Source organism: Argiope bruennichi, chromosome 6, assembly GCF_947563725.1.
Source record: "Argiope bruennichi chromosome 6, qqArgBrue1.1, whole genome shotgun sequence".
Lineage (NCBI taxonomy): Eukaryota > Metazoa > Arthropoda > Arachnida > Araneae > Araneidae > Argiope > Argiope bruennichi.
The window spans coordinates 133,785,580-133,802,150 of NC_079156.1; the positions used below are offsets into that span (position 1 = coordinate 133,785,580).

The following is a 16,571-nucleotide window of genomic DNA, read 5'->3' on the forward strand; positions in this document are numbered from 1 at the left end:
ATATAATTGTGTGTTGTTGTTGTTATTGTTGAGCAGTCTATATTTTAGTATTTTTAGCTGAATACAATTAATGGTCGTGTGCTCTAAATTTTATACCGGTACCATAAATTCCCTGAAAATAAAAGGTGGAATGAATTTACAACTATAAGTACCGTCTTTTAATGAAAGCATCAGAAGCGAGATAATTTGTGCTAGCCATGCACTTTTCTAAAAGGAAATGCGTCGTGTTTTCGATTGACGGGAGAATTGAAGCTCATCCGGTGTCGTTTGGGAGTGGAAGGTTAAAAGCTTCGATCTTCGCTGGATGAACTGTGTCAAGATTTCTTCATTATCATTTTGTCGACTCATTCGTTCATTGTTTAGCGATAGGCTTTTGGCCACTTGTGATTCGAACTCTCTTTTAGAGAATTTCATCTGCATACGAAGGAAAGCTTCGTCTTTGCTTTCAACAGAATTCTAAAAATTCGCCCTGCTTTTCAAATTCGATTTTTGTTTATGCCTGCATCTAACTGTCGGCACGTGGGAAACAGGACATATATATTAATTATTCTGAATGCTCTGGAATGGTTACAGGAAATTGTAACGATCCGTCTCTGTAAGAAATCAGTACAAAAGTTCGATTTTAACACAAATGTATTGAAGGAGTCAGTTTTAACCAGAAATACTTAATTCATTTAAGTATACCTACATGAAACTTACATACATGAAACTTAAAATTCATTTTTTAAAACTGTAAAGACATTTTTTAGGTTGGGAAGAAATTCCTGGCCATTTCCCAAATTTATTTTTATAAAATATTCATTGAATAAATCAATTCAAAATATAAAATATTTTGAATTGATTTCAATATCACTTTTTATCTTTCTTGTGTTGCTAGAACAAAAAATAATTCAACTAATCTTTATTGCTTCCAAAACGTGAAAATTAACAATAGACAGCATTTTAAGACTTTTTTTTTCCTCCAGACAAAACACAAAATTCACGAGTCACTTCCGATTTGTAACATCGAATTGAAGAGCAAAATATAAATAACGCCAAAAATGCTTGGTTCCATTTTCTTGAAATTCTATTTTAATTATCTAAATATTCATAAAAATAAACAAAGTTTCAAAAAATACATTATCTTTCAGAGTATTACATTCTTTTTTAAATAAAGCATTTTGGCCAATGCGTTTTATTTATGTGTGTGCTTTTAAATTAATAAAAAAATTGATTCATTATTAATCAGACCAATACTGGCATGATGAAACACACATAACTGTAAATTCTATCTCTCCATCGACTCATCCATATTTTCGATTGTATATTTGTCTTTATTTGTTCTGAAATTTGGCACAAGTGCTCACCAAGACAGGGAAAGGCACTGTTGACAAAAGTTAATTATGATATAAATCATCTAAACATTAAATAAGCTTTTAATATTTTTCTACTATATCGTTCGAAAATATTATCTCAAAAAAAGGAATTTTACACTAAATTAAAATTTAAGCAATTAAATTTTCAATAACACCTATTATTTTTCTGGAAAAAAAATTCAAAATTAACATTGAATTATGAAATCCAAATTAGTTTCAATCTTTTGTACTTTTAAATTTATACTTTTAAAATTAAGTTTTAAATGGTATACTTTTAAAAGGAAGTCAAACTTGCTTTCTTTGGATATTATCTCCCAATTAGGATTTTCACTTCCATTTTTTTATTTCGTCGTATATTCAATCTGTAGTATTGTTCATTACATGAAATTCATAATTTTCAGTTTTATTAAGCTGTAAAGTGAAAATTTAAAACAAGTGCATTCCATATTAATAAGTTGACTTTAGAAAAGTCAATATGCTGGATGAGGAATGGACAAAGACAGTTGGCCTCTCATTGATATCCAAAACGAATTGATGCTAAAGCTCTCATGATCGTTCTTCTCACTTTATTTAATGAATTGCATACAAACTTGATCAGTCGGCGGTATAGCTAAATGCTGCTAAGAGTGTTGTTATATTAAGTAGGAATAATGGATTTAAATACAAAAATAATATAGATGAAAAAATATTTAAAAAATATACTACATATGTAATAATTTTATCTAGCTTAATTATAATTGATTACTGCATATACAATGGCTCCCAAAATTGAGTATACACTATACTCTTTCTTCTTTAATTTTATTCTTTTTGACCTTAACATTCCTATTTATGGCTAATATTTATAAGAACGACAAAATATACATTAACAAATGTATTGGGCTATAAAACAAAACGGAGGAATCAATAATATTTTTATTACAGTCATTTTTATGTCAAAGTTGCAAATTCCAAAGTCACAAAATTGAGTATACATCTAGCAAAATCTGTCAACAAAAAAAGAAAAAGATAAATTAATATTTTGTTGCATATCCATTTGCATTTAGAACAGCTTGTAAATGGTGTGGCATTGAGTTGACAAGAGTTTGAGTTTTTTCGCCGGATATTTTCAACCATTCTTCTTTTAATACTCTTTTTAAGTGTTCCTTGCCCCTAATATCGTGTTTTTGAACTGATTTTCCTAATTATGCCTACAAACTTTCAATCACATTGAGATGTCGAGATTGAGGAAGGGTGTGCAATTGCATTTTACAATTATACAACAACCATAACTTAACTATTTTAGCTGTATGTTTTGAGTCATTATTTTGTTGAAACAGAAAACTTGAACCTAAACCCAAATTCTGGGCACTTTGTTTTAAATTGTTCTTCAACATATCCAAATATTTAATTTTATCCATCATTCCATCAATGAAAACTAAATTTCCCACTCCTTTTGCAGACATACAGTCCCATACAAGAAGTGAACTACCACCATGCATGACAGAAGGATTGGTGTTTTTAGGAAAAAGTTCAGAATTGGGGCTTTCTCCAAACATAATATCGACCATCACTACCAAAAATATTGAACTTACTTTCGTCACTGAATATTACTTGATTTCAGAAGTCAGGAGGCTTTGAAATATGACTTTTAGCAAATGAAATTCTTTTCTCTCGATTTACTTTGGAAATGAATGGTTTTGTTCTGGCTACGCGACCATTATAATTTGCTTTTTGGGTTATTCTTCAAATTGTTTTTGCAGAAACACACTTTCCAAGTGTTCTTGAAGTAGATGTAGCAATTTTTGTAGCACTCACCTTAGGATTGTTTGTTACCTCTCGAATAACTCTTCTCTTGGTCGTTTCACTGAGGATTTCTTTTCTTCCTTTTCCAAGTTTATTAGCAATTTGTCCATACATTTTATACTTCTGGATAATTTTTTGAACGCATCCGTGACTGCGTTGAATTTTCCTTGCAATTTCTCGTAGATATATACCATCTTCAGACAATCGAATAACAAGTTTCCAAATTTCAACATTTGTTTCATTTCTGGAGCTCATCATGATAAACAAAACGTTTGTTTTCGCTTGGAAATCAATGACTGCCAATTAAAGTAACAAAACTGTTTTACTTATTCACTTGAAAAAAAATAATGGTAGTCAAGTCGCATATTTTATAAGGTGTATACTCAATTTTGTGACTTTGGAATTTATAACTTTGACATAAAAATGACTGTAATAAAAATATTATTGATTCATCCGTTTTGTTTTTTAGCCTAATACATTTGTTAATGTATATTTTGTCGTTCTTATAAATATTAGCCATAAATAGGAATGTTAAGATCAAAAAGAATAAAATTAAAGAAGAAAGAGCATGGTGTATACTCAATTTTGGGAGCCACTGTATATGTGTGTATGTATGCATTCTTAATCAATTTTAATTAAACTAGTTAAAAATTGTTTCTTTCATATGGCTTTATTTGGATGCATAACTCAAAGCGATTCATTTCAATAAAAATAAATATACAGCCAACAGTTGTAAACCGAGTTTCAATAATACATAGCCAGAGTCTAAATGAAACCAAGCCTTAATCGATCCAGACTTTTCCTTCTTCTTGTGTTATAATCTTCTTCCTTAATTTTTTAAGTTACTACATCTCTATTTAGAATTTTAAGAATACTGTAATCGTTAAATACTTTTCTTAAATTTCTGATTTCTTCAAATACATAAGGTTAACTAAATGCAGATTTTACAATTTTCTTTCTGTTTAAAATATGTCATAAAGTTCTTCATGTGTTTTAAAACACTTTCGAACCAATTGATTAAAATTTTAAGATGTGAAGGTGGTTCTTTCTAAGATAACTTAAGCCAAAGTAGAATTTATTTACTCTGTAGGGAATAAAGTTTGATTTCCGGCATGTGTATCCGCATTAGGGCCGAAAGGTTTAAATAAGCACTTCGAAGTGCTGGCTGAGAAATAGTAGTTTTCAGATACAGTAAACAAGGACAATTTCTTCAGTTTTGGAAAGAAATGATGTTTGGTTTTCTATTAAGTTGGCGAACCACACAATAAAGATGCAAATAATTTCTTCGAAAAGACAAGATATTTAACACTAGCTTTTTTGCATATTTTAGTCCTTATCAATTGTTTACATGTTTTAATTATATCAGTTATTTACATGTTTAAGATACCAGTTGTTTATATGTTTAATTTTCGTTTTCGTTTAAACTTATTAAACTTATTTTTCACAATCAAATGTTTCCTTTTTTCGTTTGGCAGCTCATTTTTTCAAATTTAAAAATTATTTGTTTTTCTTAAATAATTCCATTGCAGAAGCACTGTTAGATATAAAATTTATGTTACATTTCGGTTTAATAATAAAAATGTCGAAGCTACACCAGAAATCTAAAAACTAAACTAATCAGAAAACTAAAATTTTGTATTCATCTCAAATTCTTATTCTTTTTTTTTCAAATCGATGGTTTTCCTTCTTTTGTACGTACTTCAGATGCAAAGGTACAATATTTCTTTTGTATTTGACCAAGTTCAAAAGCTGAAGGTTTCAAAATTATGATGATGCTATGTTGGATTATGTTGCTTTCATTGCTATTTAATAAGGAAATGACAAGTAGAAAAACAGAGGAAACTTACACAGTCGAGTCACATTATTATGATCACCTGTCTAATAGCCTGAATAGCCTCCTCTTGTTGATAAAACAGTAGTTAAATGCTTGAGCATGGACTCAATATGTCCTTGGAAAGTGGTGAGTGGAATCTGTGACAATGAGAAAAGCAGATCATCCCTTAATTTCCATAATTCTTAAAGATTCCGTAGTGGAATGTCTTTCTGTTCCATGGGGATGTCCCACATATTTTCTCTGGGATTAATATATGGGGAATTAGTTGGCCAAAGTGGTAACTGGGTCTCTTCCACACGCTTCTTGAATCCTACACGGATAATTTTAGACGCATGGCGTGTAGCATTATTCTGTTGAAATATGTCATTATTCGCCGGATACTAAACTTCCATGTAGGATGTGCCTGATCGGTAGCTACGAATAAGTATTATGATTACCTTTCACAGGAATCAGTGGGAATAAAGTCTGCCACCGAAACATCCCCAAAGCATCATACTGCCTCCTTCACCATGTTGACAGCCAGCAGTGAATTCTGAAAGTTTCTGATATTTCTCAAGGAATATATATATAAAAACACCCATAGATCCGATGTAATAGAAAATGAAACGTCTGAAAACATAATCTGAAACATCTGAAAGTTGTTCCATGGTCCAGTGATTGTACTGTAATGCAAATTCACGGCGCTTTTTGCAATGCACGATTGTTAATATGGGTGTTGAAATCAGACGTTTGCTACTAAGGCCAGTACACAATACAATTGAAGATTGTTCTGGATAGCTTTCTAGTACATTGAGGATTCATAAGGGCCGTCAATGTATCGATGTAGCGAGCCTTTTATCCATACATCGCAAATGACGTTTACCCCTGATATTAATGGACTGTGCTGTACAACACCTTAATTCTTTCAGTTATTATACACATTCGTTAGGGCCGTATGTGAACACGAAAGTTGCGTTTTCAGAAATGCTGCCGCCACGTGCATTATACATTATTAAAAGGATGAACATATCCTTTTTAATATCCGCTAAATCGTGGGACTTATACATTACTGGAACTATCACCATACGAACACGTGCACTCTGAAATCAGCTTTATATGCCTTCCAACAAACAGGTTTCTTAATCTTACATGTGATTGATCACAACTGTGTTTACATCAATCTCCGTGGTGATTATAATATTGTGATTCGACTGTTATGATATTCTTAAAAATATCACTGAAAATTCGAAGAAACTAAGTCACTAGACTTTATTGAACAGTGTCGAAGGAGATTGAATTTTCCAGCAGATCCTTTCGTGTATAGGCTAGAGAGTGCGTTTCGATGCTCTTGATCGAGGAGCTCATGATGAAATTTTTAAAAAATTCTTTGGGGTGTTATTTTTACAATTTTATAGTTGATGGGGGAAGACCAATATATTCCTGGTACTTCTACAACAAATCAAATTTAAAATAAGGGGCTCATATATGGAAGAACAATCACAGCAATGTACATAACATCAGATATGAATCTGATTGTGCAGATTCTATACATGATTAATCTGGCAAATATGGTGAAATGTTGAAAATCAACGTGAATCGGGATGCAGTTCTGTAAAACTAAAGCTGGGAATTTTTGTGTGCCAGTATTCTGTTGATAAACTGGCTCAATTGTATTTAAACTAGGAGCTTCGCACAATGACAAAAGGAAAGCTTTTTAATGCTCAAACGTGTATGATGAAATTTTACAGAATGCACAAAATATCATTTTATAAAATGAAAATTGTATGTAATTTATCTTTTCTGAAAAAAGTGCAACCATTTCTTTAGGCTTCAAGGAATTTTGAACATCCCTCTATATTTTGATTATTTTTGTGATATTTTCTTTAAATAACCATTTAATAATAATATATAAAAAGTTTTCAAAGTATCCGAAGTTTCAAAGTTCAATGTTTCGTACTCATGTTTCAAAGTAACTAATCAGTACTAATACGTAAAATGTTACAAAGTAAAAAAGTCTTATGCTTTTTGAGTATTTCTAGTGGTTTGAACACAATTGATAAATTGTTCTTTTTCCAGAATAAATTTCCCAAACTGCTTTCAATTTTTTTTAAAACATAAATGCTTTTTTAAATTGCCATATTTCCACTGACTGCAAAGATTTTCTGTTCATGATAGTTTGAAGTATTTTTGTAATTTGTTAGTTTTCAAAGCAAATAAATAATAAAAGAACGTGAGAGTGACGTATCAGCTTACGGTAAAACGAATAATAATTAAAATTGTAAAAGATTAAGGTCTTTTTTAAATAAGTGTGGCATTTTTTATAAGATTGGAAGTTTTTGTTCGTTAAACATTTTCCAATAAATTTATAAAAGCTAAATTTAATTGTTTAAAAGCAATCGAAGACTCGCTCTTCTCCTAATGACTCGGCCGAATTCTATTGTATCTTTTTGCTGACCATTTTGTTGATTAAAAAAATGTAAATAAATCGAAGCTAACTCATTTTTCTCTTATTTAATCAAATGATTACTCATATAGTGTGAAAGTTATATTGTGTATCGCATGTACTAAAGTTTTAGTATTTGATTAAAATCCATATATTGTGAATTTCTGAGATAGAAGAATCTTCAACACTCTTTTCAAGAAGACAATGATTCATGAGAACTAACAAGGTTTCAAATATAGTTAGCAAATTAAATTTCTTACCGAGTTTCAGTCCTCTAATCTTGAGATTCCGCCTTACTTTCTCTAAATACTGAGTTTTTGGTTGCATTTAAAGGAATGGCAACTAGATTGCAAGCTATAATGGTTGTAGATAGCAGTTTAAAGAATATCTCTCTTATTCAGTGCACTATAATATCAACAGTTTATTTAAAGTTAATGAAAAAAAACATTCACACGAAAGAACAAAGGCGAAAGTTAAGAAATAATATAGAAATGAATCACATGAAAAATATTTTTAAATTCTCATCGTTTTACCTGTAATGTGAAATTCATCTTTAATGAGTATTCGATACCTTGTTTTAAACGCCATCTGATTGAAATTCTATTCTAAATTTAAATTAAACTATTGAACTAAAACGAGAAAGAAAAGATATGATATTCCGAGTGGACAGACGTTATTAAATAAAATGTAAAATACGAATCGTTAAATTCAATTGTCAAGAGAGCGTTATATTTTTTTTAAAGCCTGTCTGAACTTTCAGCGCATATTCTTCTTTGATAATATCCTGTCACCTTTTGAAGGCTTTGAAAGATGTTTGCAATGAAAAAAACAAATCGTCATCAAACTCGATAGGAGATCCTCAACCAATAGAGATTTGAATAAATGACGTCATGGTAGGGTTTTCTCAATAAATCCGTCTATTGGTATCAAAGCAAAAATTCAGTCTTGAAGCAGAAAACAAAATATATGGCAAGAACAGAAAATAAATTTTCCTTCACATAAAAAATGCCATTTCAAAAATCTAAAGTCATTGTTTATGCTGCCATTCTTCATTCTGGAAATCTGAAAAGAAACTATTTTATCTAGTGGAAGAAAAATGTAAACGATTCTTTTCACGAAAACGTTTTCCTCCCTACTTTACCATCGATGCCAACACTTTTCTCTCAAGAGAGATTTGTTTATTCTTAAACCTGAAGTTTCATAGATTTAGAGTGAAGCGAAATGATTCGCAGTGGATTTCAAATCAAAATGAGGAATAAATCATTCTACTGTTCAAGAATTCATCTTTCATTTGGTTTTATAATATAAATTCATACAATGTCACTCTAGAAACCAATATATCTTTTGAAATTTCGAAGAGGTATTTTTAACTTCGAATAAGCGAATACCTTCAAAAAATTGAGCAACAAATTTACAACAATGTTAGCATTATTTTTAGCAATCTGTGTCTTTTTACAATGATACTTATGTGTATCATTTTAAAAATTACCAAGACACAGAATTTTAAATTCAAAACCTGCCCGATTCATTTCAAAGAGTAAAGATAGACAGATAAAAATTATTTTTTCCAAAAGTGCAGCTTATTTTAAATTCCTTCCCTCTGAATAAATTATTCTAATAGTTACAACTGTGTTTTTATTTTATATTTACATACAGAACATCTGGTCTGAATACTGTAACAAGTGCAATGTTTTTTGGAATTTCCTTTCGGCTGAAATTATAAATTATTCTAATATTTACAAGTGTGTTTTTATTTTATATTTATATACAAAACATCTGGTCTAAACACTGTAAAAAGTGTAAATGTTTTTTTAATTTACTGTCACTACAAAACATTTTTTCTGTTGCATTCAATTGCATCTCATATTTTTCCGTTTCACAAGTTGAAAAATATTACTAATTTTTAAGGATATATTCCCTTATTATAAATTCCGGTTGATGCATATCATGAACTATTCAATTCATATTTCCAAAGCATACTGAAATGAATCCATTTTGCAAAGCATATTAATTGTTAGAAATTACAACAAAACGAGAATACAGACCAATTCATTGAAGTCTTCAAAATTATTGCAATTTGAATGAATGGGTGAGCACTTCTATAAGATTCGCCTTAATTTATTCATCTTCAGATTTCCGTTTATTTTCCTCCCCCTAATTTTTCAAGTGACATTACGTAATATTCAAATGAGATGACATTGCAAATAAGTACATTGTTTTATTTTTACATATAAAGACGAACTCGCCTATAAATGAAGCACCGTGAACCCTCATTAAAAAAAAGTGAGATTATATTGTTGATCTAATAAACAATAACACTGTTAACTAAACTAACAGTGAATTCCGAACAAAAACACTGTTTGATCATCCCTCTTTATATAAATATATGAATTTTGTCAAACGTAGAAAAATGTTTTACGAATTTTTTTTAACAATCAATATTTATATAAATCCGATCTTAATTTGAAATATGTTGACTGATCGAATAAGCAATAACACTTTTAACTAAACTAACAGTTAATTCCGAACAATAACATTGTTTGATCTTCCCTCTTTTTTATAAATATACGAATTTTGGAAATTTAAAAAAATATGAAACGAATTTTTTCGAACAATCAATATTTATCTAAATTAAATCTTAATTTGAAGTATATTGGCTATCTATTTCACTTAATACAAGTGTATATTTAGTTGTACAATAAGTTCTTACCTAAAGTCGCAGTTAATAAGCAAACACATCAACACTTTAACATGAATGTTTTAATATGGCATACTATCTACAAACTGCGTAATACAATATGCATAATGCCAAAGTCTGGCAAAACGTTCTACGGGGAGACTGTGTGGATGGTTGATGTTTATTAAAACAGGGTTTTTTGTATTCTAATTAGACTGTTTACTTAACAAGAAATAAAAATTCTAGCTATATTTCAAAGCAATCTCTGAATATATTAATGCACGAAAGCAATTTTTGTACTTTTTAAAATTTAAAAATAAAATAATGCAGGGGGGGGGGCTAGTTTTTGCATTGGCTTTCTTTCGTCGATAATTTTTTTTTTCAAAATTAGCTTTAAATACAACTTAATAGCATTGGTTTTACACTGTATATCCGCATAGTAAGACTTGAATGAACAACGAGAATATTTTGAAAACTTTTTTGTGACATAACAGAAATAAATAATAGATTTCTCATCTTATTATTATCTAATATCTTAACATAATTTGAATGGTACTTCTATCACGACGATCCTTTTAGACTGACTGTCTTTCTGCAAACTGTATGGTACAAGATTCGTTGCACACGAAACTAAACGACTGGTGCAATCAAGTTTGACGAAGATAAGACAGAAGAATGAAATTTGAACCATTATTATGCTGCGAAATTTCTTGCTAGAGTTTCGAATTCCCAAAACTTTTAAAAATATAATTTGTATTATATTAGATTTATTTTCTTAATGAATTGGACCTCAATTTTTTATGTAAATATAATTGAATTATGATAAATCTATATATGGTATAATTTGCGTACAGAGAGTTACGTTGGCTGCAGAATTAATTTTTTACGAAACATATACAGTTATCGTTTGCACAATTCCTTCTCTGTTTTGACTGCGAAACTTGTTTCAGTTCTGCTCTCTTTAGAAAATTGCATTTTCTTATAAGCGTAACTTTATTTTATATACAGACAGTATGAATAATTTGGAGATATTATTTCACCCTAGTAAAGGAATGCATCCTATTGCAGTAGATATTTTGTGTTAATTGCAAACACTACACATTAAAGGGTTTTTTTAGTTTTAATTTGCTGTGTCCTTTGTCACGTTGGAATTCTAGGCAATGAAGAATACGCTGACGGCTGAAGACGCTGACTACAGCTTCTAAGGTAGCTTCCAGTTTTTGACAGACATCAATTCCATATCGTGATTTTAAAATGACTATTATATTTATTGCCTTTGGCAAGTTTCTTGGAATCTAAGATTCATAATAAGCTACATTTCATTAAACCTAGCATTCATTTATGGTCCATTGTTTCCATAAAAACAGCTGTAGCTGGATGGGTGTTTTTAATCCAAGAAAAGATGCTTTCTTGTCTTTTTCTTATTTATTTTCGCACACACACACATATAAGAACACACATGGACGATGATCACACATATATAAGGAAACACATAATATATACATTTAAAAGTAGAAATTGCCGCTAACAAAGAGTTGGACGAATAATTCCTTTTGCCGCTAACAAAAGAGCGAGCAGTGCCTGCTTGCGTCAGTTTTGCACCAACTCTCAGGTTGAGGTGTTTACAATAAAAAGCTCTAGTGCGCTTTCCTCACATTCCAAACATACAAATGGTCCAGAGCACATTGCGCCATCTATTTTTAGTATTAATTTTTACTGTATGAATAAGTATACAAAGGATAAAAAATACAAATAAAATAATTAAATAAAAACAAAAATTTCAAATAATGAAATCACATAAACAACAGCCGATGTGAAACTGACTCGACTTCGCACCGGCCATACTCCTCTCACTCGCAAATATCTCTTATTCGGAGCCCATCGTGCAATGTTGATTTTGCGCATATCCTAATTGAGTGTCCAGCCTTTAACTCTCATCGCAAAACGTACATTAATACTCATCACCACTTAACAATACGGGAATTAGTTGGAGAACCTTTTCATCAGTATATTTTTAACTTTTTGAAGGCTATGGGTTTCTTTCGTTTTATATAGTTGTTTTTTTAACTTTTTACTTGCTTTACTTAATTTACTTTTCAAGTTTTGATGACTGTTGTTCCACCGAATTTTTTTAAATATCCTTTGTCTAATTAAATTTTTAACCCCTCACGTAATATCATTTCAAACTATATGATTGGAGCAGTATGACCTATTTGTGGTTCTTGCTGCTCTAAACTTAAATCAATCGACTAACAAACTTCACGTACAGAGTTTTAAGGCGGATTGCCTCTTTTTCAGATCGGCTGCAAGATCTTGTGCGTCATCACCAAGTACACCCGCATGACGACCTACATGTGGATGTTCTGCGAGGGATTCTACTTGCACAAGCTCATAGCCGCCTCCTTTGCCGAACAGAAGTCGCTCAGGATGTTCTACTTCATCGGATGGGGTGAGTAAACAATAAAAGGTACTTAACTATACCTTCAGATAGCTAATTCAAAATTTTGTAAAAATGAATTCAAGTTAGAAAAAAATTGTATAGTGTACTTCAATAATTCAGCACCAGAGTGTATCATTAAGATAATAAAAAGGAATCCAAGTTTATTCAATGTCGGGGAAAACTGCTAATAAAATACTTTAAGAGGTTTTGGTTGTTCGTTTAAATATTTTGTAGCATATTTTTATTGTCCCAAGGCTTTAACTTAGAATTACTGTACCAAACAATTGGTAACAGTTAAAATGAACCCCGACATTCCTACGAAAATAGGAAGATACTAAAGGTTTCGAATCAAAATCTGAAATTACATAAGTTATCGAAACGACTGAGTACCAAATTATGTATAACCTCTGTCTTCAAAATCAGTACTTATATTTAACATACGAATTAACGACGTAAAAACATAAAGTTACCAAAAGACAGTCTTAAATAATTCATACTACTAGTTTTGATATAACAATCAGTTACATGGAAAGAAAGAAATGTTGCTGATTTCTTCAATATTCATTAAGAATTGATTCATTATATTTATTGCTGTTTCGCAAATGGATAAAATTTCTGCTGACATTTCTTCCCACTCATTCTGTAGTTTATTGTCCAAAATGCTTGGCAAAATATGCATGAAAATAAATATTGTCACAAATACTAATATTGAAAAGTCATTTACTGAAATTATGAATTCCCCCGAGGTGCACCTCAGAAATGAAGATATCAAGCTTCTGCTATGGTGATTGGTGCTCTCCACCCTGGTAGGTAGAGAAAAAGGAAGGGTGTCGGATAGACTACCACCTATCAATGAAGGGACGTACTTCCCTTCATTGATAGGAGGTAACCGATCCGTGGCCGGTGATGGCCCTTAGGACTCAACCATTGTTTCCGCCAGTTCCGCCTATCTTGGCGATCCGGTCATTCGGATTTTTCTGTGTGCCTCTGGGTGGGTCTGATTGAACGGTTATAGTTATAGTTACTGGAATTACGAGACAAGCTTTTCGCGCTTTTCAAATGTATAGAAGGAAAATTTTTTTACAATAGAACATGGGGACGCAAACAGAGGCATCTTAATATACGTATTTCATTATCAGATAATAATAATAAAAAAGAAATGATGCACTAAATTAATGTGCAAAACACAGATTGAATGGAATAAAAATTCACAACAGTACTACAATAAAAAAAAAACAATGAAATTCACATATAGCATGTCGTATAAAATTGCATATAGGACGTATTATTGATCTTTGGAGTATGCCCGTAATTTAAATATTTAATGAACTTACCATCTATTATATACGCTTTACCTGATCATCCCCATTTAGATGTATTTTTTAAGTTAGATATCTCGTTTTCTACTTTAAAATTATTCTGATTCAGAAATTCTTTGTCTGCATCAACATGTGTCAATAATCTGACTTTTTGAAGAATTTTTCAATTATAACAACAAAAAAATATATTTATAAAAACAATAATTACCAGAGTTTATCTCTTTGACGACAAGCAAACTCACCTGTTACTATTTCAATTTCACTAAATCAAATACTAAGCAACTTTGCCAATTGATAAAACGAAATACAAATCAATTTCACACAAATTTCAAATTTAATTCCAGTTTTAATGTTTTTTTCATTTTATTCATTTTTTTTGGATAAATTGCAATTAATTGTTGGATAAAACCCGATGAAACTTGAACACTTTAATAATTTATCACAGTTATTACTAATAAGATTTAAAGACCATGAAAAACTAATAATTATTTTCTTTTAATAAAGAAGTATTGATATCGTAACCTTCTTCCAATTTCCTCATACATTATTCTGAAAGACAAGAGATGAATTGTAAATTTATTTCTAAAAAACAGATTATGGGTTAAAATTAAATTCTAGATTCTTCCAGATTTTATTTTTTTATTTATTTATTTATTCGGATTTTAGTTTGATATTCATAATAATGAGAAATTCATTCTTCAACTTTTTTCATCTTTCAGATATCGTTTTTTATGTAAAAAACCTTACTTCTAAGCGGCAATCATTTTCCGATCATTATTTTTGAAGCAAATTTCTACAGTATAGAAAAAAAGCTCTCAGTTTAAATAACTAGACTTTTAATTTATTAACTTCAATGATTGACTGTAAACTTGTGATCTTTTCTTTAATTATAATGAAACGATGCTACTCCAATTACATTTTCAAAATATATAAGCAGCACTCTTGACTTATCTTCAAGCTCTTAATTTACTGTTTTTAAATTTCAAAAGTTTATTTATTTATGTTTCCACAGAAATAATAGTAGTTCCTTCTTAAGGAGAAATAAAATCATCGATTCTTTATTAGATGAATCTATTTTTTCTTCTATTTACTTTTTCTACAAAAAGAGAATAGAAAAACATGTCTAAATATTATTACATTTTCCTTTCGCAAAACTGAAATTCATCTGAAGAGACATCGAAGTTTTATACTTAAATAATGTATATTAAAAATTTATGAAAAATATAATAAAGTTATTTCCGACTTATATTTCAAAATGTTAAAAGAATTCAATTGAAGAATAAAATTATTTCTCGTTCTCATTATAACGAAATAATGTCAAAGCTTATTTGAAGGATAAAATATTTTGCCATTTAAATTCTAACGATAATAGGATTGAATAATTATCAAAGTTTATTTGAAGTATAAAATAATTTGCTATTTTAATTCTAACAAAATAATAATTAACTTCATTTGAAGAATAAAATTATTTGCTCCTTTCTTTCTTCAGAACTTCAGAAGAAATATCATCATACCTAAAATTCTTACATTATAATTCTAGACTAGAATCACAAATAAATAGATATGAAAGTTCTGTGGTGCCGATAGAAATTTGCTATAATTTTTTTCTTCCATATTTTCTAACAAAATCAATAATCTTCTCATTCCATATCATTTTCATGGAGATTTTTGAGGACTTTTCCTCAACACTCAATGCAGGAAAGAAGCACCACTGTCTGACTTCCTAGATTGCACGACATGACACAATCAAACTTAAAACACTTACAGCTTTAGGAAAAATTTTCTATGCCAGAAAATTTTCGCATTTTGGATTTTAGGAAGCTACATATTTTTTCAGTAGGGGATTACAAAACTTAGCAAAAAAAAATTGTTTGGGGTTAGCAAAAAGGAAGTAAAGCAGTCAATGAGTGCACTTCATTAACTTATAAATAAAATTCAGAGGTTTGCTTCTTCAGTGCAACTGAAATTTATATCTAACATGTTTAGTATATTATTTTCGAATATTTTGGATAACCCAGATATCCTCTAAATAAACATACTAAATGCTGAGATTTTTTTTAATGTTTTCCTTTTCATTAAAATAACGACACCAAATTAGGATTAAAGAATATAGACATTTCATTTGACAATAAAATTTACAAATGAGTAAACTGTTATTTTACTGTACCATTCTTGATAACGTGTTGGATAATCTTTTAAAAGGAACCTTCTAAATCTCATTTTCGAGAGTTTTATTAAATTTAATTATAAAAAATTAAGAATCATGCTTAGTATTAAATAATAAATACATCAAAATATATAGGAAAATACATAGGAAGGAGGATAATGCCGTGCAGTCGTTTCTGACAATATTTCTAGCAAATGAAAGTCATTTTTTTAGTACCAGCATACTGATTCCTCACAATATTTGTCATTCAATATTCAACAATACACAAAGAGAATCTAAAATTGTTTATACATTCGGCTGGATAAATAATATGTGCATGCCACACAACATACATATATTATTGGCTTATATGTATACGAAATGACACATTTTCTCGCTTATGAAATAAACAAAAAGGAAATTGAATGTCAAAAGACTCAATCTCAAGACTTTGAAGTATTTGAAGTCCATTTTTAGTCCTAAGTCCATTTAGAACGTCCATTTTAGAACGAAGAGAAAAAGGCTTTAGGTCAATATGCTACAGAGTAAAGAAATAATTTTTGAATCGTGTTTATCTGTGATAAACACGATTC

At 29.9% G+C, this 16,571-nt stretch overlaps 1 protein-coding gene across 1 annotated transcript in view; it reads left to right on the forward strand.

Moving 5' to 3' along the window:
• LOC129972073 (calcitonin gene-related peptide type 1 receptor-like) overlaps positions 1–16,571 on the forward strand; it is a 196,548-nt gene that overhangs the window by 147,653 nt on the left and 32,324 nt on the right. Inside the window, exon 10 of the mRNA XM_056086054.1 lies at positions 12,372–12,522. Within this exon, the coding sequence (XP_055942029.1) occupies positions 12,372–12,522 (151 nt within the window). The remainder of the gene's footprint in view (positions 1–12,371; positions 12,523–16,571) is intronic.